Consider the following 23,619-nt stretch of genomic DNA (forward strand, 5'->3'; position numbering starts at 1 on the left):
AAGGTTGATTACTCTATTTGCTCACTACCTCATTTAGGAATGATAATAAACGTAATTTTATATAGCGCCTTTAAATGCTACTTCTAAAAGATTGTGTGCAAGTTTGCATCAAGAGTGCATTTAGCACATATCAGAATCGAGGCGGAGAAGTGACTTACATTGATAGGTTCTGCCTTTGATCTAGAGGAGAAAAGAAAAGGTGAATGACTCAGATGTAATTAAATCAATGTCAAAGGAATGTGAACATTCATCATGTAAACAAGTATGCAAGTAAAACATTTTTGTATAGCACGTTTCACAGATAAAAATCCCAAAGTGCTTCACAACAAAAGCAGGAAATACACAACATTTATAAAATAAAAAAAACATTACAGTACCGAATCAAAATGAGTAAGAAAAACAATAAATAGAAATAAACAGAAATACACAAAAGACCGGCCTAACCACCCGACATTCTAGATAAAAGCCTCTTTAAATAGAAAAGTTTTCAACTGTGTTTTAAAAGTCCAGGCAGCGTAAGGAGAAGGAGGCAATGCATTCCACAGCCTAGGTGCCACAGATTGAAATTAACGGTCCCCTCTAGTTTTAAAGTGTGTGTGGGGGCAATTAAAAACCATTCAAGTGAAGCTAAGATCGATGTGATGCATGCTAAACAAAGCAATGTCTTACAGCAAGCACCGTCCTCCAGAAAAACATCAGTATTGTGAGGGTCCCGACAACCACCGTGACGAGCACAGGCTCCCAAGGGACTCCGTGGAAAGTGGGGCCCGGTCGCCATTCCTCCGGAAGAGCAGTGATCACCTAGATGGCACAAAAACACAAAAAAAGTCATCAGTTCCAGAAACTATTTATTATTTCACATCATGATTTCACTGGCTGTCAGCTTTGGGGTTAGTTAGTATTAGTAAGGAGACCGAATGCTACTTTTAGACTTTCAAATCAATTTCTGCACTCTTATATTGACTAATCTAAGTCTGTTCAAGCATTGACCCTTATCCTCATCCACATGCAACAGAAACACAACACTAGGGGTTTACTGGACTTTCACCTCTGATGAAACACAGTCAATCTAAGCACTTACAACTCGGTTTAAATGAACCAATTCAGTTGCCTTGGGATTGTATCCGATCCTTAATGGACTTACAGAATTAAGGACAGCTGCGTGTATAAGAAGGGATCAAAATATAGCACACTGCCATTATTGAATGATCGATTTTAAGCAGTTTTAGCCGCTAAAACTCACACATCTCACTCCTGAAGACAGTCAAGAGTGGAAACACTTACTTCCTGAAGTCTGGACAGGATGAAGGCTGTGTTTTCTATCTCAGCTGGTGTGGAGGTAAGACTTGGCTGTGAATCCATCTTCTTATACCTATTAAACTAATTTTTCCAGGGTAACGGAGCGCTCAGAGACGGAGGTTGAAGCCGATGAACACAGTATAAATGGCGGACCGTTGGTTCACATCGGGAAGCCGGTATTTTGTGCTGTAAATCCACTCTGACGCGCCTGTCTTTCAAATCTAATAGACGTTTAACTTGAATAATAACGTATGCAAAAGAATCATAAGTACATACAGTTAGTATGTTTTGAAATCGTGGCTGAAGGAAGCTCAGTGTTGATCTCTTTCAACACGTCAACATTTCAAAACGCTGATCTAAGAGTCTCTCAAGAGCAGAGCAGTGTTTCCACTCTGTGTGTACGCTCGAGGTCATGTGATAATGACGGCGGACTCTGATTGGCCACACTGGATACACGCAGGGGATATTTTTTAGCAGTGATGCTAGCGGGTTTTAAAGAATAACAAATCGAGGCTTCATTGTCCATATGTGCAATAAAATTTATGAATATTTAATTGGCACGATTTGGAAGTTAATCTAGTTACCTAGTTAACAAGTTTAGCATGAAGCCCTATTGGATTTCATTCATATTGGCAGCAAAAGTTACTCCCTCATGACAAAATTATGATATTGATTACATGGCAGATCTTATAAATAGATATATTTATTGGAGCAGACATTCCTTTACGAATATATTTCAACAACAAATGCCATCTTAATTCAGTGACTGGAATATTTTTTGTGAGGTTCATACAAATACGGTCAAATAACATCGTAGCCAAAATATAAATGTGACCCTGAATTTTTTTTTTTTAATTTAGATGTATACATCATCTGAAAGCTGAATAAATATAAGCTTAACGTTGATGTATGTGGTTTGTTAGGATACAATATTTGGGAAAGATTTAAAAATCTGGATTCTGAGGGTGCAAAAAAAAAATCTAAATATTGAGAAATCGCCTTTAAAGTTGTCCAAATGAAGTCCTTAGACATGCATATTACTACAACTAATAAATTTGATATATTTCCGGTAGGAAATTTACAAAATATCTTCTTGGAACATGCTCTTTACTTAATATCCAAATTATTTTTGACATAAAAGAAAAATCGATAATTTTGAACCATATATAAATATGTTTTATTTATTTAAATATAAACCAAACATTCTTGAGGTCTTATCAGATTCACCATTCACTGTAGGCTAAGTTATGGTTCTCTTATCTAATTTATTTATTTAGAAGCAGCTCAGAACCAAAAAACAGAAGTTCAGACCAAAACACCAGCAACAACATGAACAAACCCAACACAAGTTACATAACAACAAATGACTCCAAAAACCACTACAGAAAAGTTTCTCAAATGCTTCTCAGAAACTCTGAACCAAGAAAACACAAAGAAAAAACAATCCTGTTGGTAATGTCACACCAGCTATTTGTGCAACATGAGTTCATGTGCATGGGGTTAACAAGACTTAGGTTCAAACCACTCTCTTTTTAACTACATTGACTGGAGAAACATACACCAATGTCTGAGAGTGCAACATTTTCAGAATTCACAAATTTCACAAATGTTGCATAAGCCTTTGTGTTGATGTACTTGGGCTTTAATGTCTCAAAATATGGTCTTACTTACAATTTCTCCGTACACCCCAATATATTCTTTGACGAGAAGCAGCAAACCCCAAAGGTCATCTGACGTCGTGGAGCTGGAGGAATCACTGCTTGCTTCAGTGTCAGGGAAATCAGAGACACCTGGAGACTCCAGTGAACCTGGAGACAGAAAATAATAGTTATAACCAAGGCAGACAAAATGCGTGTGCATTTTTCAATTGTTGTTTTTAAAAAAGGCATCTGAAATCTGTATTAGTTGAATCTGATTGATAACCATGGTTTATTTAGGGTAGCGTTTTCTTCTCCACGCTTGAGGACGTCACCGCTTTGCGCGCTCGTCATTCTTTAGCTCCGCCCACACGATATGCCTCCAGGCGCTCGTTTTTTTCCGGAAAGACTCGATACAGCCCATATTTCTTTTATAAATATAATAAAACTAAAGACTTTTCGGAGATATGAAGGATGCAATACTACTCTATAGGTACTCAAGATTGACATGAGATTGACTGAAGTTGAGTGTTTCACCCCCCCTTTAAATAAATAATATAAAAAATATCTATATGGTCAATTTCCCACATGGCAATGTCAAAATTGTGGCCTGTGAAAATGCTGACTGGATAGTAAGTTAACGGTGGGGTAAGTGTTTTTTAAAAAATGCTTTAGAAATGTGACTCAGGCGAGTACCATAAACGGATAGCCAATCAGCAACAAGGGGCGTGTCAACTAAGACAGTGCTCAGTGCATGGCATTATTCAAAAGACACAACACAAGATGGACATTAGCAGAGCAACGACAGAAAGAAGAGATGGCAGAAAAAAACAAATGTGGAAGGTGTCTGAGGAACAAAAGAAGGCTACCATCAGGCAAGAAGTATCAACTTTCCAGCGCTAGAGAACTCACGGCCTGGTTGCTGGAGGTTTGAAGGAGGTTGCTTTATTTCTTCTCGATGGGCGAGTAACATTGGTTTTATTTTGTTTCACAGAAGTAATATATGCTGGCTTTTGCTTGAATTTGCTCATGTGTCATGTTCGCTTGTTTGTCCATTTGCGATTTTATTGTGGCTCACTTCAGCGATGATAAAGACCCGTTCATTTCCACACCATATGGAGCATCTAAAACTCCTCCCTGTCCCGGCCTATTGCACAAAACTAGGATAAAGGATTAACCTGGGATATCTTGGTGATCCTGGCTCAATTCATATGCTAATATACAGTTATCTTTTGTTTTCATGATCGTTCTTGGTGTGAGTTTGCCTTCAGGGTATGTTTACATGACAGCGGTTTACTAAATTTTGCATACAGATCACAAGATCACCAAGATATCCTGGCTTAATCCCTTATCATTGTTTTGTGCAATAGGCCTCTGGATTACCATTAGTAACACACAGATTTTGCATGTTTATTTTGGTGATTTGAAATATCAACATCGGTAACCAGAAAGCACTTACCCCCCACCTTTAATGTCATGCCCTGGTTTTAACACAAACAGCATCAATAATTTAAATTAAGAAATAGAGAAAATAAATCACAAACCTGAAGATGGATCCATTTCAAAGTGGAAGCCGATGTCCACCGGTTTCTCCAAAATAGCATGAGGCCCCTTTTGAATCTCCTCAGCGTCCTCAAACCCTATTTGAGCATCTTTGTTTCTGTTAAAATGTCCGCCGTCCTCCTCAAGACCCGCGTCTTTACTGTGGGACGAATCTTCATTCGTATTTAATTCTGAATTCTGAATCAATTCAGATTCGTTCTGCTCCTCGTGAATTTCTGGACTTTCAGGCGGTGCGATCATTTCAATGTTACTATCCAAACGCTTCACCTCTTCAGAGTCAATTTTCTCATCTGGGGGAAAAAATGTATTAAGATGTTTATTAAATCATTACATATGAAATAACAGTCCAAAAGTTTAATAAATAAAAAAATGGAACAGTAAGTTTAATGAAGACAAAATATAACAAATATTTGCATGTGTTTTTTGTAGAGCATCATATTTGATACATCAGGCTTTTGTGGCTCATATAGTATGATATTATAAAAATATTGAAAATAAAAAAACTGCTTAATTTTAATCAAATATGCATTTTGGTGCAGGTGCTGATATTTGGCTAAAAAGTGAGATGAAATTCTGATGCTTGTATTGTGATTCAATGAGATCTTTATAACCGTATATATAATATTAATTAAAATTAAATAAATATCAGTCGTCACTCCATATCTGCTAATAATGTCTTGGTAAGATGATACTTAAATGCTTAGTTTTATGTTTAAAGCTCATTATTTTTAACATGGTTTTTCTATAAATTGATCAAATATCAAAATCATACTTCATAAAAATTTCACAGCAAAAAGACATGTGAAGCACGGGCTGGAGGACATTTGAAAAGTCTAAACTATCAATCAGACGACAGAAGGACTGTAGTAGACTGTGTGTAACTGGTTTATTAGCAAAGTTAATTACGTCGATCTTTTAGATGCCTGATATATTCATGTATCCAATATCATACAATAGTCTTTATGAGGTTAAAACAATTTTAACAGCATCTGGTCAGAGGAAAACCCTGAAATGACTAATTTGAAACCAGCAAATGCATGTAATTATTGGATTGCAAAGGGAAGTATTGCTGTTAGTACAGCAAAATCTAGAGTTAGATATTCAAACAAACACCTAATGTTCCTCACCCGTCTCAGATGCAGGTTGTTCTTCCTCGACCAATGGGGCGCTGTCACTGGCGGCTGAATATTTCTGTCGCAAAGAGAAAACGATCTCCTGAAAAACGTCCAAGATCGAAGCCTCCACATCAAACATTTCTGGCTCCTTCTGCTGTCCATGTTCCTGAGTTCTCCGGTCTCTTTCATTAAACATCTCTTCTGTCACATCGAGAATGGAGTTCTCTGAGGCCTCCATGATCTGGTCTAGCGTCTGCTCGATTGCCTCCGTATCCATCTTCAGCTCTCTCGCGGACTTCATCTCCAGATCTAGGTCGGAAAACATGGCCTCGATCTTAAACAGGTTCTTCAGTCCGAAATACTTCTGCATGCGCTCCGTTTCCTCGTCCTTCAAGTGTTCTCGTAAAATCGTGAGTCTGAGGACGTTATCGCTGTACTCAGGCTCTTCGGGAGGAAGACGAACCTCGTCGTTTTCTTCTTGCTCTGTGGCGTTTTCGCTTTGTTGCGAAACAACCAAATCATCGCTTCCAGGTTGAGGATTTTCTTCAGGTTCATTAACGCTTTCTGTGAGCGAAAGAAGAGCATTCTCGTCCTCCAAAAGCTCATCTGTGACTTCATCCTCTTCATCTTCAAGACTTTGTTCTTCTGATTCCAGTGTGTTTTTCAGTAGATTCACAAGTTCATTCTTCACTTTATCAATCTGTTCGTCTTTTTCCTCAAGTAGAGGTGCCGTCTCTTGGCTTTCTGAAAGAAGTGCCCTACTTTTGGTTGCATTTTCCTTCTCTAGTTCACCCTTGTCAATGGATTCATCCACGTTTTTTGCATTCTGAGGTTTGTCATGTGCTGTGTTTTTGTGTGCGTTTTCATTCTGATTCATGCTGGCCTTCTGAAGAAGGTTTTTGTTTGGGTCTAAGGTCTTTGGAGAGTTTTCACTTACATGCATCTGGTCTACATTTAGTGTCGCTTCAGATTGGACGACTTCACGTGCATCTGAAGCAGGTTTAACGTCAAGTGGCAGACGAGAAAGTTCTGGGATTTTGACCTCAAGATCACTTTGTGCATGCATGACCTCAAAACCAGCTTCTGCGACATCAGCAACTGAAAGCGATTCTTTGGCGCTTTCTCGAAGGGATTCGGTCCCTTGCGACTCACCTTTAAAAGTGTCCATAAAAGACGATTTGTTCTCATCGTCAAGTGTTTTCTCTGGTGCTTGTAGTGGTACATCCTTATGATTTAGCTCAGTTTTGGCAGGTTCTTCATGTGCTGAATCTAAACCTACTGCTTGTGTTTCAAGTAGAAGTTGCGCAGGGTCCAAATCAGAGTCACTTTGGTTGTGCAACAGCTCAGAATAATCAATATCTTGTGCATCAGAATTTGATGGTTCCGTGTCTACATCTTCAAAAATAACATTGCCATCTTGGCTTTTTAAAATATCTTCCATCTCTTCTTTTACTGCATCTTTAGTGTCCAAAGTTGGTTTTGATGAGACATCTTCTGTCTTTGGCTGAATGATATCAGAGTCCTCTTCAGTAGATTTTGAATGTAATATCTCAGTTTCAGGAGCTTTTACAGATTCTGGGTCAATATCGACTGACTTTGATTCAACTGGCAATGTTGATTCTGAAACAACTGACTCCGATTCAACAGGCAATGCTGATTCTGAAACAACTGACTTTGAATCGACAGGCAATGTTGATTCTGAACTGACTGACTCCGATTCAACAGGCAATGTTGATTCTGAAACAACTGACTTTGAATCAACAGGCAATGTTGATTCTGAACTGACTGACTCCGATTCAACAGGCAATGTTGATTCTGAAACAACTGACTTTGATTCAACAGGCAATGTTGATTCTGAAACAACTGACTTTGATTCAACAGGCAATGTTGATTCTGAAACAACTGACTCCGATTCAAGGTACGAAGTTGACTCGGAATCATTTGACTCTGATTCAAGTGGCGATGTTGACTCTGAATCATCTGACTCTGATTCAACAGGCGATGTTGATTCTAAATTTACTGACTTTGATTCAACAGGCAATGTTGATACTGAATCGCTTGATTCTGATTCAATAGGCGATGTTGACTCTGAATCATCTGATTCTGATTCAAGAGGCAATGTTGACTCTGAATCGCTTGATTCTGATTCAATAGGCGATGTTGACTCTGAATCATCTGACTCTGATTCAAGAGGCAATGTTGACTCTGAATCGTCTGATTCTGATTCTGTCTCTTCTACAGAAGCATCTTCATTCTGATCTGGTTCTTTTGATTCCTCTATTGAATTCTCATTTTCTGTCAACAATGTGCTGCCCAACAGCAAATCTAAATCATAGCTTTCAAATTTATCAAGGCCAGTCTCAAAGCAAACAAAATCGGTTTCCTGAAAGAGAAAGAAAGATTCATGTTAACAAAACGTCACATCAAAAAGGACCAAGCATCACTCAGTATTAACCCCATGAACTCACCTCTGTAGAAACCTCCAATTCTTTTTCAGTATATATATGATTTATATTAAGATAGTCCTTTGGGAAATAACCAAAGTGGTTTCCAATCTATGCAGACAGAGGAAGAACAAATAAATGTTAGTATAAGCAACCAAAAGCCTCCATCAATCAATCAATCAATCAATCAATCAATCAATCAAATCATTAACTTGATACTTACACTACCAGCCCACATGTCCGACCTCTGCCCTGAGAGTTTATAATATACATATATTGTTTCTCCTTTCTTAAAAGAAAGAAACCGACAGTCCGGCCCCGTGAAATCTTTAGCGGCCTTCCCTCTGACGAGAAGCACTAAAGAGACACAAAAAAACATGGTAACTTTTATAATCTAGCATTTACTTTAAGGGAAGAATAAAACAGTGTTCTGTGTTAAAGTTAAACTAAAAATGTTCACCTAGATTAGCGCTTACAATGTGCATTTTAACATCTGTACGACTTAAAATTGAATGTAATGTGGCGTGCATAACACTGATGAATAATTTTACAAAATAAAGCATATTTCAGGGACATTACAAGTACAAAGTAACTAATATTAAGGGCTTATTTTTCCTTAAGCAAAATAGAATTTCAATTTCTTACTAATTATTTTGAAGTAAAACACGACCCATGAGATTGTTGCATTTGTGTTTAATAAAACCGTACCGCATGCGCTCTCCACATGGTGACTTGATCTTTTATGTTTGTTTATTAATGGTGTATCTATCGACCACACCAGGATCAATAGAGCATCTAATAGGTCACCTGTATGGAATATATTATGGGTGAACCGCCCTTGGATTTCAGGAGAATGGATTTGGCTGAACGGATAGTAAAATGTAATTAAGAAATATTTAAGAATTAAGAAATTCAAAGCCCTGACTCTTGCTCATGGATCTTCCACAAGCTCAGCACCCGCATACTTTGACTCACTCCTACGAGTCTACACACCCACCAGAAGCCTTCGCTCCGCTAATGAGAGGAGGCTTGTGGTACCATCAAAGAGAGGCATGAAATCCCTCTCTAGAACTTTTTCTTTCATTGTTCCTGGTTGGTGGAACGATCTTCCGTCCTCCATACACACGACAGAATCACTCGCTTCATTCAAAAGACAGGTAAAAACTCATCTCTTCCATGAGCACTTAATCTTACAATAAAAAATAAAAAATAAAAAAACACCTCTGTCCTCCTCTATTTCTCCTTTCTTCTTCTCTTTTCTGGTTTTTGCTACTCTGAGCGGTATACAAATCTTGGTATTTAGGGCACTTTTTGTGTTTCGTTGCCTCTTCTTGACGGATCGCTTCCTGTTCTCCTGAGTTGTAAGTCGCTTTGGATAAAAGCGTCTGCTAAATGCATAACTGTAAATGTAAATAATAATCAAAATGAACAAACATATGCTGAAAGTAAACATTTTAACAGAGACAACATTGGCATTAGGTTTTATTATCCCATAAATCTCCGGTCGCCCACTAATGGACAAAGCAATTAAAAAAAAAAAAAAAAATCTGTCTACAAAAATGTGTCTTTGTACGTATGCTATGCATGTGACAAAAACTTAATTTCCAATTATTCCCTTGAAATTGTAATTGCAATTATTAATGATCATCACAGTTTATCTTGAATGATGTTTTGAATGGCTTTACACCATTCTTTGAAATGACGTATGCCATAGTTATATCAAAATAAACAAGCTGAAACATTATTCTATAGCATTTAGCCTCAAATGTCAAATATACATTGAAAAATGAAATGAAAAAATAGGTATTATGATGATATACTAAAACTAAAATTAAACCAAATTAAAAAAAAAAAACATCTTATGCACACAGAATAATGTATTGTATACACTCACCTAAAGGATTATTAGGAACACCTGTTCAATTTCTCATTAATGCCATTATCTAATCAACCAATCACATGGCAGTTGCTTCAATGCATTTAGGGGTGTGGTCCTGATCAAGACAATCTCCTGAACTCTAATCTGAATGTCAGAATGGGAAAGAAAGGTGATTTAAGCCATTTTGAGCGTGGCATGGTTGTTGGTGCCAGACAGGCCGGTCTGAGTATTTCACAATCCCAGTAACTGAGCATATTTTTACGCTCAACCGTTTCTAGGGTTTACAAAGAATGGTGTGAAAAGGGAAGAGCATCCAGTATGCAGCAGTCCTGTGGGCGAAAATGCCTTGTTGATGCTCGAGGTCAGAGGAGAATGGGCCGACTGATTCAAGCTGATAGAAGAGCAACTTTGACTGAAATAACCACTCGTTACAACCGAGGTATGCAGCAAAGCATTTGTGAAGCCACAACACACACAACCTTGAGGCGGATGAGCTACAACAGCAGAAGACCCCACCGGGTACCACTCATCTCCACTACAAATAGGAAAAAGAGGCTACAATTTGCACAAGCTCACCAAAATTGGGCAGTTGTTAAATTAAGACTGGAGAAATGTTGCCTGGTCTGATGAGTCTCGATTTCTGTTGAGACGTTCAGACGGTAGAGTCAAACTTTGGCGTAAACAGAATGAGAACATGGATCCATCATGCCTTGTTACCACTGTGCAGGCTGGTGGTGGTGGTGTAATGGTGTGGGGGATGTTTTCTTGGCACACTTTAGGCCCCTTGGTGCCAATTGGGCATCCGTTTAAATGCCACGGCCTACCTGAGCATTGTTTCTGACCATGTCCATCCCTTTATGACCACCATGTGCCCATCCTCTGATGGCTACTTCCAGCAGGATAATGCACCATGTCACAAAGCTCCAATCATTTCATATTGGTTTCTTGAACATGACGATGAGTTGACTGTACTAAAATGGCCGCCACAGTCACCAGATCTCAACCCAATAGAGCATCTTTGGGATGTGGTGGAACAGGAGCTTCGTGCCCTGGATGTGCATCCCACAAATCTCCATCAACTGCAAGATGCTCTCCTATCAATATGGCCCAACATTTCTATAAAATGCTTTCAGCACCTCGTTGAATCAATGCCACGTAGAATTAAGGCAGTTCTGAAGGAGAAAGGGGGTCAAACACAGTATCAGTATGGTGTTCCTAATAATCCTTTAGATGAGTGTATGTGTGTGTAGGTCATATCATAGCTATCAAAATCCAGTGTTCGGCATTTTGCGTACGTGAGTTTTTGTTGTAGATGTCTATAAAAAAATTAAATTAATTTTTTTTTTTTTTAAATTGTGTACTGTGCTAATTGAGATTTCTTACAGCTCTTACAGGTTGTTGGCCTTGTCTGTTTCGTTGCTTCTATTACTCTCCCCCTTTTTGTAAGTCGCTTTGGATAAAAGCGTCTGCTAAATGATTAAATGTTAAATGTGTAGGTATTACATAGCCTATATAAAATCGCAAAATTATTCAGACGCTTTGACCCGAGCATGAGACCTGAGAGTTTGTAGATGTTAACTTAAAGGGGCTATTGTGTTGCTCTTGATTTATTGCAATATTGAGGTATTCAGTTTTATTCTTGATTTTAGAAAATAAACATGATTTCTCATCTTACAAATCAATAGTTTCTTATTTTCACTGGTGTGTCTCAGGTCTCGAAGACTAGTACACCGTTGAGCCTATATTTAGTACGAGTAAAATACTTGTTGAAAATCAGATACTTTGACACTTTTCCTCAAGTTGTATTGGAATTGGTGACTTGTAACTTGCATTGGAGTCATTTTCCCTGCAAGAGAATTTGTACTTTTAATCAAGTATGGTTTTCAGGTACTCTTTACACCTATGCTAATTGTGTAGTTATATTTAACAGCTATTTGGTTGATTGTAATCCATTACCTATCAAAGTTATCTGACATTATCCCGATACAATCGAATCATGTTGTTTGTAATTAACGACTTTCCCACCGGTGTTTACATGAAAACTGCTGGAGAAATGAAACCAGGTCTTATTCTAACATTATGAACTGTTGCAGCAAGTGAAAATATCGTATTAGGAACATAAAAGACTCTCATCCATGCACAGAGCTCTTTATGTTGTTTGTTAGCTCGACTGGCTAAACTGAGCTCAGTATCAACACACAGGATCTTCAAGGACGTCACTCGTCCCAACATCCCTCTACGCGCCCCCCGAAAAATGTTTGATGTTACCAAATGCCACGAAGTTACAGCTGTGGCGGCGATGCGGCCTTTATGACGCCAACAGTCAGAAGTTTTATGGTCAGCATCCTGATACAAAGTTCCAGCGCGATACTCACTGCTACACTCCTCATCTGCGCATCGCTTCAGGTCGGAGAAGCGTCGGTCCGCGCCGCCTCTGTGGACACACGCGTAAAGAACAAGCGTAAAAACATAATAAACGTATGGATTCCGAGCAGCCATGCTGGCAGCTGTTGATCGGAGAGCCGCTGCCGACACGTCAGCAGATCCGAGGCGAACTCGAGCTGCTTCAGCGAGGAGGAGAAAAGACTGGAGTCATGTTACACGGCGCTTAAAGAGATAGTAGCACCAAAACAACAAATCCTGGTCACGTGTGTCTTCATGCAGCAGAGGAGACTTCACTGAGGACTTTCATTCTGCCTTTATCATTCACAATAAAAGCTTTCTTTATATAATATTTATTTTGTGTTTTACTATATTTCTTCTTTCATTTAGCATTAATTATCATATATATTATTTCAAGAGGTATTTGATAATAAATTGTGTGTGTGTGTGTGTGTGTGTGTGTGTGTGTGTGTGTGTGTGTGTGTGTGTGTGTGTGTGTGTGTGTGTGTGTGTTTGTGGGAAAGGAAACATCACTAGAGATTTCTTTAACGATAGATAGATAGATAGACAGACAGACAGACAGACAGACAGATAGATAGATAGATAGATAGATAGATAGATAGATAGATAGATAGATAGATAGATAGATAGATAGATAGATAGATAGATAGATAGACCTGTATATATATATATATATATATATGTGTGTGTGTGCGTGTGCGTGTGCGTGCGCGTGCGCGTGCGCGTGCGTGCGTGTGTGTGTGTGTGTGTGTGTGTGTGTGTGTGACAGAGGCCAACTAGTAGTAGTTGCTGTGAGAGTAAAACCTCACTCCTCTATCTTTGAGAGGCTCTAGTGACTGATGCTAGAGGTTGCAGCCTTTAGCCTCCTTGTTAGAGCATCCAACTCTAATGCTGGCGGACCTGGGTTCGAGTCCGGGTATGAACATATATATATATCCTTATTAAATTAATAATCAAATCCTTAATCAATATTTATCCTCTTATGTTGTTATTATTATAATGATTTTTTAGGATTTTTCCAGTTATGATTTTACTTAATCAATAGTCTTTCATTTAATTTATTATATTTCATTCATTTTATATTTCCTTTTACTGAAACACTAAAGAATCAAGATGAATATTGTCTTTAATACTGTCTATACCTCTCACTGAGAGAAAGCACATGTAATCAGTATGTTTTGGGAAAGTTTCTGGTCAGAACTGGAGCCTAATCAGCTCCAACCTTGGAGAAACTGTGTATCTGAGTATGTGCGCAATATTCTGTGTTACAGATCAGTGTTGGGAAGGTAGATTACGGCATCATAAGAGATGGGTGGACTTGCTGTTCTGGACAAGTTGGCGCCTGTTCCAGATCTGGAAGGTCTCTACGGGCCTAATTCTAGTGATGAAAACTGAAAGTGATCTCTGGACACATGTATCTGACAATCTGTTTAAATTTACCATGACTGTTCAGGGACAATGTACAAAATAATTAATCTTATGAAAAGATGTTTTGTACCAGAATTAGCTAATGCTTGTTTCCATCTACAGTCCCCGGGCAGGTGCACACAATATTAAAACATTACATTACAAATGACTTTCAGTGGCACTATCAAATACATACAATATTAAAAAAACACTAATCAAAAAACCATTACAACCTTAAATATATACTACGTGGTCAAAACATTTTACACATATCAAATGTAAATGTGCTGATGCTGACATAACTGGTTATCAAGTATGTCCTTGAGAAATACATTTCTCTGAGCCAATCAGAATCATCCACCTTAGAGTAATGATGTGGATAGACATTGAAAAAAAGTATAACTGTTAGGCTATTTTATGTCGATAGATGGCCTACCAGCTCCATGTGAGACTTGAAGCTGCCTTCTGCTGATGAAACGGCAAACTATTCTTCAGTAAATTTGTCTTTAATTAATTGCACTGCTGACTCTTGGTCTTAATTCTTAACTTCTGGTCTTGGTTTATAAACTGTTAACCCCTAACATTAAATACACACAATATTGCCGTGTTGTTACTGTATTATGTTTAATACAACATATCTTCAGTTTAAACCATAAAAACCCTGGAATAGATAGGCAACCCTGATATTTTCCGCCCGGTCGGCAGGAGGCGCTGTCAGCCGGTCACGCTCACCGCTTGTTTTGATGAGGAATAGTTTCACATGTCCACCGGTTTGAGGAATATAATGTATTTTATTCACACAGTCTTCATACTATCAGGAGGAAAGCAAGTATCCGTAAAGCAGTGAGTTATGGATGATATAGAGGCTGAACTCAGTATAGCACATGATTTTCCTGAGGATGAAACGACTAACCAGTTTAAAAAGCCCGTTAACCTCCACTTTTATACGGACGACAAAGGTGATGTTCAGCGTCATCTCATCATATTTACATGTTTATGTGGACAAGGCAACTCAATCCCACTGATGTGTTCATGTTCAGGTGTACACACTACTGTCAGCTTTTTCAGGTCGAACAGAAGGTGTCTAAAGCGGATCAGAGATGCGATGCTGCTTCATAACTGGCAGGAGGCTGCGGTTTATTACAACTCATTCATTCAGTCACTGGAAGCCCTGGATGGCAAAGAAACCAAATCTACAGCTTCTGAGGTACAATAGCCTTTTAAACTATCAAATCAACTTAAAGTGCATAGAGACTTGACTTGTTTGCTACACTGCTTTGTTTGTCTATTATGTGCTTGCAAAGTGGGTTGTTACCTGTTTTTTGTTTAATATTAAATGCACTGTGTAAGGATTAACATTGTTTTATAAGTATAAAAGAATTCACTGCTGTTTTTTAAAGGGGTGGTAGCATGCGATTTGACTTTTTAAACTGTAGTTAGTGTGTAATGTCGCTGCTTGAGCATAAACAGTATCTGCAAAGTTACAGCGCTGAAAGTTCAATGCAAACGGAGATATTGTCTTTTAAAGTTACGGCAGTTTATTGCCTACAAAAACGGCCGGTTTGGACTACAACGAGCTTCTTCCTAGGTTGGTGACATCATAAACCCTTGCTAGTCTCCGCAGACGTGACTTCTGCCCGTAATGGGAAGGGGCGTGGCTTTTCCATGACAACCTGTGCTTGGCACTTCAGCCAATAAAAATATAGGAAACTACATTTGGCCATCTAACCAATCTAAGAGCATCGTGTTTTTCAGAGGGATGGGCTTCATAGAAGCAGGAAGCAAAAGAGCCGTTCAAAGGACAGTGGAGACAGCGGCGTGGAATAAAGGGAGAATAGAAGAAAAATACGGCGTTTAAAAAAAAAACAAAGAAGTGTTAAGACATGTTATACTGCGCCCCATAAACACAACCAAGCCTAGTAAAAAAACACGGAACCACCGCTTTAAGTACATGCATTCCTTTTTATTATCATAAAACCATGAAATCATCTTTATCCTGACTTGTTTATTTGTTTGTATTTTTTTCTGGTGTATCCTCCTATTAAATTTTTGTTGCTTTTGTGTGTGTGTGTGTGTGTGTGTGTGTGTGTGTGTGTGTGTGTGTGTGTGTTACTGTACTGATGAAGTGTTTCACTGCTGACTGCATAATTGTGTCCATCAGATCACGTGGAGATTAGGCACAGAAATTCTCCGTCATCTCCCAAACGCCAGCGCTGAAGATTTCAACGCTTTATATGAACAGTTGAAACACAATGGAACCACAAACTTCTCGAAGGTATGCATTGCATTAAGAAGCCCAAACCTCCCATTTATAACATTTACACTGCATTTCATTATCAGTATGTCATGTGAATGTTGTAGATCTGTTTGGAGCATTGCTTTCATCTCATGTTGAGCGGGGAGATTGAAGAAGCCAAGCGGCAGCTGTCCATCGGAGAGAGCTGGAGATACGGAAACTTCTCGATTGCTCAGGGCAACACCAAAAAAATCATCCATGCCTACAGCGGTTTCCTAGATTACTTGACCTTGTGTGAGAAGAAGTCTTCTGCAGCTGCAACCGGTAGGAGGATATTTTTAGTTATGTGGAACAACAATAAAAAATGGGTCTTCTCGATATTAAATGAAACAGTGATTTTTTTTTTTTAAGGGGACCTATTATCCTATTACCCTTTTTCGAAGTCTTGGTTTTATTGTTGGCTCTACTAGAGTAGGTTTTCATGCTTGAATGTTCAAAATAACATTGTTTTCCCCATATTTTACATTGTTACAGCTCCGCTCTTCCCAGTCTGTCTATAACTCTTTGGGGTGCGTTTCCCAAATCCAACTATGCAAGTTTTATCGTTATCAACGCAATTCAAATGAACTTGCAACCATAGTTGGTTAATGATTCACAAAACCTTTTGTAACGTTACAGATTTCTTTACTTTCACTTTTGGTCAATTGAATGCACGCTTGTCCATATTTCTGGTGTCAGATGAGGCGAGCAGTAACCATGAGATGCTCAGAGACTTCAGACAAGCGTCTGTGACCCTGAAGGATATCATCACTCAGCCTGGAGTCTGGGACCCTTTTGTGTTGAGCTACATTAATGTATGTATAATGATTGTTTAAATGGCTCATATAGACCAAGCTCTAAATATTTCAAAATCCATCATAAAAATAGTTCATACCACTTGTTGTATTTTAAGTGTTCTGATGTCATATTATGTATTTGTGTAAGAAACAGACTGAAATAATTTTAATTGAATTTAGACACACAGTTTCAGTTACATTTCTGTCTGTTTCTTAAACAAAGCTATTATAATATTTAGAAGACTTGGCATATAATTCACAAATCATATGGATTATTTTAGTGTTGTTATTGTTTCTGTTTCTTTACTTATGCTTGAGATTTTTTAAATGTTTTTGAAAGTCTCTTCTGCTCACCAAGACTGCATTTATTTGAGTACAAATACAGTACAAATAGTAAAATATTATTACAATTTAAAATAACTGTTCTCTATGTGAATATATAGTAAAGTGTAATTTATTCCTGTGATCAAAGCTGAATTTATCATCATTACTCCAGTCATCAGCATCACATGACCCTTCAAAAATCATTCTAACATTTATTTATTTGACATTTAATTTGAAAGGCGAATCTTTTGTAACATTTATCAATGTCTTAATTGTCACTCATGATCAGTTCAGTGCATCTGAGAAACATTAAAAAACGAAGAAGAAATGTTAAAAAGCGTTAAAAAATACTTTAAACAAAGCCAAACCGTGACACACAGGTTTGGAATCACATGAGGGTGAGTAAATAATGACACAACTGTAATTTATGTTTAAAACTAACCCCTTTAAAGTGGACTTTCTGTCTTATCTCATGCTGTCTGTGTCGTCCACTTGCAGATGCTGAAGTTTTATGACGATGAGGAAGGCTCTCTGCAGATTCTGGAGAATTACGCTTACAACAAGGAATTCCCAAACAATCCCAACGCTCATGTGTACTTGTACCAGTTCCTCAAGAGACACGATGCCCCACCAGACAAACTCATCGGTTCGTTAAGGGTATGAAATGCTCAGCCAATCAGAACGTGCATAAAGTTTCTGATTAAAATGAATAATTTATTCTGGTGTCTGTTCTGCTCAGATTCTGCGCACTTTAGTCCCGAGTCACGAGCTGATGCTGGAGCTCTGCTCTCTCCTGCTGTACACCAGTACGTATGAAAACGAGACTCTTCTGATTGTTTTTTAGCCTGTTGCTGTGCGGTTATAAGGGTGATCTGGGTGGCTCTTTCACTGTAGGTCTGTTGGGTTTATTTGTTAGCTTCATCAGCCACCAGTTACTAAAATGTATAAAGACTTCGATATGAATCAGTTTCTGCTTTTTTCCAGGTCTCATGAGCGATCTAGAAGAAGCTCTCACCATTTCAATGGACCTTCTGGAGTTTTCCAGTTGGAAATGTGACATAAGGGCTTGGTCCTGTCTTCTGAATATTATGAAGATATTCAAAGAAAAGTAAGTTACGGTTAATGTATGGTTATATTCCGGAAAATAAGTTGCATCAGATCAAATTCAAAAAAATCTTAATCAACACACTACTAACTAACTCAACCAAGCCCTGCCCCGGGAATTATTTAAATGAGGAATGTTGTGACGTGTTCGTTCCCGGGAGAAATTCCAAGACGACAATGGAAGCATTTCAGGGGTTTCAGAAACTGGTGTAGACATTAAGTCCCTGTAGTGACTCTGCTTTGGAACTTTTGCTGACCTTTTTCATGCTAAAACAGCAAAGTTACACACTAAACTGGGGCAGTCGTGGCCTATTGGTCAGAGAGCAAGACTGGTAACCCAAACATTGCAGGTTCAATTCTCAATACCAACAGGAAATGACTGAGGTGTTCTTGAGCAAGGCATCTAACCCCCAATTGCGCCCTGGGCACCACAGCAAAAATGGCTGCCTACTTATCTGGGTGTGTGTGTCTACATTTTGTGTGTGTGTTTGCGGTCACTACTCTTAATATGTGTGCTCTAAATTGTTTTGTTAAATGCAGAAGACAAATTCAGAGTATAGGTTTCCATACTTGGCATTCACATGTCATTTTCACTTTATTTATTGAAAGTTGAACTTCAAACTTTGAAAAGCATCATAGGACCCATTTAATTTATCTTCTCATGTTGATTTCTACTTATTTAGAAAGTGCATTGAGACTGTAAAGAAGGAATGGGACGCCAGGCGACCACTGTGGTTCTCCTTACACTTCAGAAGCTATATTGGCAGGAAAGACATGGCAGAGAACGTCAGCCTAATGAAGATCAAGAGAGACGTTTTGAGGGTAGTGGGTCTATACAGTAAGTACATGATTATCTTTGAATGGAAACTTTATACGGTTTATCTAGACAGTGTCCTCGGTTGAACCAGAACCTGATCCAGATTCAGCGAAAATGTACAGTCATGGTAAATTTCCACACATTGTCAGTAAATCAGATGTACGATTCCACAGATCACTTAAAGTTTTCACTCAATTAGGCCCGTAGTGACCTTCCAGATCTGGAGAAGGCGTCAGCTTGCCCAGAACAGCAAGTCCACCCATCTCTTATGATGCCGTAATCTAGCTTCCCAACCAGTGGCCGCTGGTGAAAAATATAGGTCGGGCTATTTTTTGCGGTGGGTCTTGGGGTTCACCCTCAGAATTTTTTTTTATTTCGTAGATGTGATTTCCATTCATTGTGGTGCGTTTGAGGCCACGTCCCTTTCCTATACCAATAAAAGAATTTAAACCAATACTGATAGTATAATAAAAAAGACAATATTAATTTAACTGCCATAGAAATCAACAGTTTCACAGGTAATGATAATGAACAAGTTGCATGTTTATTATGCTCTGTGTCCAGATAGAAAAAGTGCAAACATATAACGATAAATTATATTAGATATATTAGATATATGTTTCAGGTCTGTGTCCACGAGCTATCACACTTGTTTTAAACGATGAGCAAGGGAAGCAAAAGATTGCCTTGACGTAACCACAGCTAGTTAGCCAAGCCTTTCGATCAAACTAACCTCGGAAAAAGCTTCTCTTGTAGGTTTTCTCTTTTTCTCGCGCCTATTCCCTTCTGGCTTGTCTGGTCAGAGTTCTTTTACAAGGAGTTTTTCTGCTAATGTTCTTCTTTCGTAGCAATTTAACTTAATTTGGGGCAAGTTCAACTCCCACGACTACATTAGTTCTCCTCGACTTCGCCCGCGTCGCTGCCAGGCTGAATGTCCCGAGGTTCAGCAGTGCACTGCTCTAATCTCAGAGCTACGGCCGATATTTTTTTTTAGCGCCCCAAAACCATAAAGTTTGACGGCGATGACTGGTGAAATATAAACTTTTTTGCGTAGTAACCGGAGAACCATTGGCTTAAATTACAGCACTGCGGGGCTGAGCGAACTGGAGCCCTGGAAGACAGCCGATTGGCTACTGCAGCAACATGATAAACGTAACGGTGCTGAATGCAAATATCAGAGTGAGTTCTAAACACATTCTAAAGTAAAACCATCATTAGCATATAATTAATACACATTTTTTCAAAATGAGAGATTATTAAAAAATAAATAAAAATAAAAACAGGCAGGCAGGTCGGCGCCCCAGCTCCCTCTATGGACGAGCCGCTGCTGTTCCCAACATTGATCTGTAACACAGAATATTGCGCACATACACAGATGCACAGTTTCTCCAAGGTTGGAGCTGATTGGGCTCCAGTTCTGACCAGAAACTTTCCCAAAACATACTGACAACGTGCTTTTTCTCAGTGAGTGATACAGACAATAGTACAGACAATATTCATCTCGACTCTTTAGTGTTTCAGTAAAAGGAAATATAAAATGAATGAAAAATAAAATAGAAATGAAAGACAAATCAATAGTTCATATCTGGAAGCCGGGCTAAGTGAGCAAACACTGTTACTGCACTCCTGTCAGGTTAGGGGTGTGTGATACCTCCAAAAATCCAAACACAGCATTATCATTCGAATATAATCACGGGTTTCTACAGATACAAAGCCATATGCTAATTGGTGAAGTAACACTTTAAGCAAAATCATAACTAGAAAGAGTAATAATAATAATTTAGGACGATAAATGTATTTGATTAGGATATATAGGTATTCTGTTCTGCACTTGTAGCATGGCACTATTAGACTGTGGTCCCAATAGCGTCAGCTTAAAATACTGACGCAAGGCTCATGCTCATCTTAGGGTCCTGAGGCGATTCCTGACATAAATTAAAACCTTTAAAAAAAAAAAAAACTTAACTTGTATTAAAAGTTCCTGTGCATTTTGTTTTCTGTTCACAGCAGAATACTATAAAATGGCTTTGAAAGCTGAGAAAATGGCTGAAAGTAAAACAAAGGAATGCACAGCCAGGGAGAAGAAGAAAAGGATGAAGGAGAAGAAGAAAAAGATGGAGAAGAAAACAAAGAAGGAGAAGAAAAAGATGGAGAAAGAAAAGATGAAGATTGAGAAGAAAAAGATGAAGACAACACCTTAGATGTCTAAGTACATTTATAATAAATGTTGAACATTTTTGTAGATTTGTACCAGACAACATTTCACTTGTCTAATCTATGACACATGACTCTTTATAGACTGAGTATCTGCTCATGTTGAGCTTCACTTTGAATGAAAATAATGGAAATTCAGTGATTGGAGCGCAAATGCAGTGTTGCTTTCCAGAACCAAACCCTAATAATTTAATAAAAAATGTCTAAAAATGTATCATTTATAAAAAAGTTTAAGATATGTTTTTAATTGTTCTTCGTCTTTGGTCTTTTGTTCCTTGTATGATCTTCTTTAACAGGGATTGTTTAGGACTATTGTTGGGCGTAACTTCTCTAAAATCCGATGAAAGGCACAAAAACAGCACTTTTTGTCTGGTCTGATGTGTGAACTGAAGTTTCCTTCAGTCGACTCTCCAAACCTGTTGTATAAAAAGATTTTTGTGTTTGAGCTCAATGGCAGCATCTCGTCACGTGCAGCAGGTTTGTGTTGCTCATCATGGCCGTCTGAACGTTTGTGTTGAGCAAGATGTTGATGACGCTTCGCTCAAGCGGACGAACTCTCCCAAAACTGAATCATGAATCAAGTGAATGAGGCTGAGAAACTGAATTCTGTGGAGGCTTCCTGCCTCATTCCTGTTGTTTCTCAATGCAGAGCTCAGAGACTCGATCGTCCTTCAGATCCAAAAAGATGAAGGGCTGGATGGACGGAGAGCAAACACCGAACGTTACCCTAACATTCCCATATAATTCAAATGTAGGTTATTTTGGGGAAAACCTACCTTCTCTGTGGGTTCTTATTTTACATAACCCAAAGAGAACCTTCACAGAACGTTCCCCACTGAGAATTTATTTAAATATTTACAGCTCTGGAAAAATGTAAGAGACCACTTTGATTTCTCTTAATTTTTTCCAGAGCTGTATTTGTATATCCTGTCATGCAGAAATGTCATTTTTTTAATGAAAATATATTTTGCTGATTATTAAAACCTGGATTACACCAAAACGCATAGACCCAATAGCTAAAAAATATTAAGCCAAATTTAAGCGTAGAACGAAAAACATACAGATCACATAAACACAGTTTGATAGTTTAACTTTATTTACCGCGCGCTGATGTTTTCTGTTACTTACAGAAAGAGGCGCGCTTCCGTAATTTAAAATATAACGGTCATTTCGTTGTTCTGACTGACTAGCATTAGTTTATCGACCTCTTTATTCAATAATTGCTTGTTATTCATGTAAGAAAGTAAATAGTGTGATTTTAGAGAGATTTGACACGTCTAATTGAAGAGAAAGCTAACCGACAGGTTAAAATAAGCAAAAGGAAAGTGCGCGTCCTTCTAATTCATTGGTAAATGATGTTATTCATTTTTAATGTTGTATAGGCTCTTTTTTAATGTTAATCGTATTTTAAAAATCTGCTAGTTTTGAAAGCATATATTTAGCACTTAACATATACGTCTACTGTGGTACATTGATGTTACGTTAATTATCTTACATTAATTGATGACATCAATTATTTAATCCATGTAACGCTCGGACTATGGTTTATTATATTGATTTTGTCAACCGTTCGTCCGTTTTCCGTGCCCGCGGGAATAAATATGTTCTGGAATCCTGGAGAAAAAAAAAGTTCGGTTTCCGTGACAATTTTTTATTTATTTTTTGCTAACCAAAAACATGACAAATACATATTTTGGGAACAGTCCCAGAAACGTTTCAGCAACCCAAAACTAACGTTCCCATAACGTTCTTGGATGGACTTTTTCAATCTATATGGGGTGGGTGGACAAATATAGATTTTTCAGTAACTTACAAGGAAGAAATAAGATGCTCCTTTAAAGATAGTCTTTCATTTAACTTGCCAAAACTGGAGAATCTTGCAGCGTTGTGTGTTATTGTGTGCAGCGTAAGTATTATTATGTGTATTGTGTTGTCTTTGAATAAAAGTTGATGTATGATGATGTATTGTCCGCCCGAAAGAAGATATCATCATTTCACGACTCCGAATAGGACATTCTGGATTAAATCATTCATTGTTTATAATAGGGAAACACCAAACTGGATTGTGTACCGCATGCAGTGAAGTAGAGACTATTGAACATGTACTTTTACATTGTGTAGTATTTAGCAGGGAAAGAGAAGAGTTTATTAATAAATTGAAAGATATAGGATTAGTAAATTTTAGTATATCAAATCTATTAAGTTGTGCTTCAGGAGAATCAAGGATACAGAGGGAAATACTTAGTTATCTCAAAGAAACAGGATTGGATAGCAGAATTTAAAATTTATATATGGCATAAATATTATTTATTTATTTAATTACCTTTAATTACCTTTTTTT

General features: G+C 38.0%; 2 protein-coding genes across 6 annotated transcripts in view; one reads left to right on the forward strand and one right to left on the reverse strand.

The window, feature by feature from the left end:
- Positions 1-12,727, reverse strand: part of mia3 (MIA SH3 domain ER export factor 3) — a 34,267-nt gene extending 21,540 nt beyond the window's left edge. The window contains exons 1-8 of one of the 3 annotated variants that reach the window (XM_067418230.1): positions 12,313-12,727; positions 8,282-8,415; positions 8,083-8,169; positions 5,627-7,997; positions 4,481-4,789; positions 2,971-3,107; positions 670-801; positions 159-180 (exon numbers count right to left, since the gene is read on the reverse strand). In XM_067418230.1, the coding sequence (XP_067274331.1) occupies positions 159-180; positions 670-801; positions 2,971-3,107; positions 4,481-4,789; positions 5,627-7,997; positions 8,083-8,169; positions 8,282-8,415; positions 12,313-12,436 (3,316 nt within the window). In that variant the 5' untranslated portion in view covers positions 12,437-12,727. The remainder of the gene's footprint in view (positions 1-158; positions 181-669; positions 802-2,970; positions 3,108-4,480; positions 4,790-5,626; positions 7,998-8,082; positions 8,170-8,281; positions 8,416-12,312) is intronic. The other 2 variants (XM_067418229.1, XM_067418231.1) reach the window with 2 other exon arrangements.
- Positions 12,728-13,274: 547 nt separating this feature from the next.
- Positions 13,275-21,525, forward strand: taf1a (TATA box binding protein (TBP)-associated factor, RNA polymerase I, A). 3 transcript variants are annotated; one of them, XM_067418252.1, is made up of 10 exons: positions 13,292-14,706; positions 14,788-14,954; positions 15,909-16,022; positions 16,109-16,307; positions 16,722-16,837; positions 17,642-17,800; positions 17,883-17,949; positions 18,128-18,251; positions 18,931-19,085; positions 21,072-21,525. In XM_067418252.1, exons 1-10 carry the CDS (start codon positions 14,598-14,600, stop codon positions 21,263-21,265), a joined length of 1,404 nt encoding a protein of 467 aa, XP_067274353.1. In that variant the 5' UTR covers positions 13,292-14,597; the 3' UTR covers positions 21,266-21,525. The 3 variants fall into 3 exon arrangements, with proteins under 3 accessions (XP_067274352.1, XP_067274351.1, XP_067274353.1); XM_067418251.1 differs by having other exon boundaries at positions 13,275-14,954; positions 21,075-21,525; XM_067418250.1 differs by having other exon boundaries at positions 13,286-14,954.
- Positions 21,526-23,619: the final 2,094 nt, after the last annotated feature.

Source organism: Pseudorasbora parva, chromosome 15 (assembly GCF_024679245.1).
Source record: "Pseudorasbora parva isolate DD20220531a chromosome 15, ASM2467924v1, whole genome shotgun sequence".
NCBI lineage: Eukaryota > Metazoa > Chordata > Actinopteri > Cypriniformes > Gobionidae > Pseudorasbora > Pseudorasbora parva.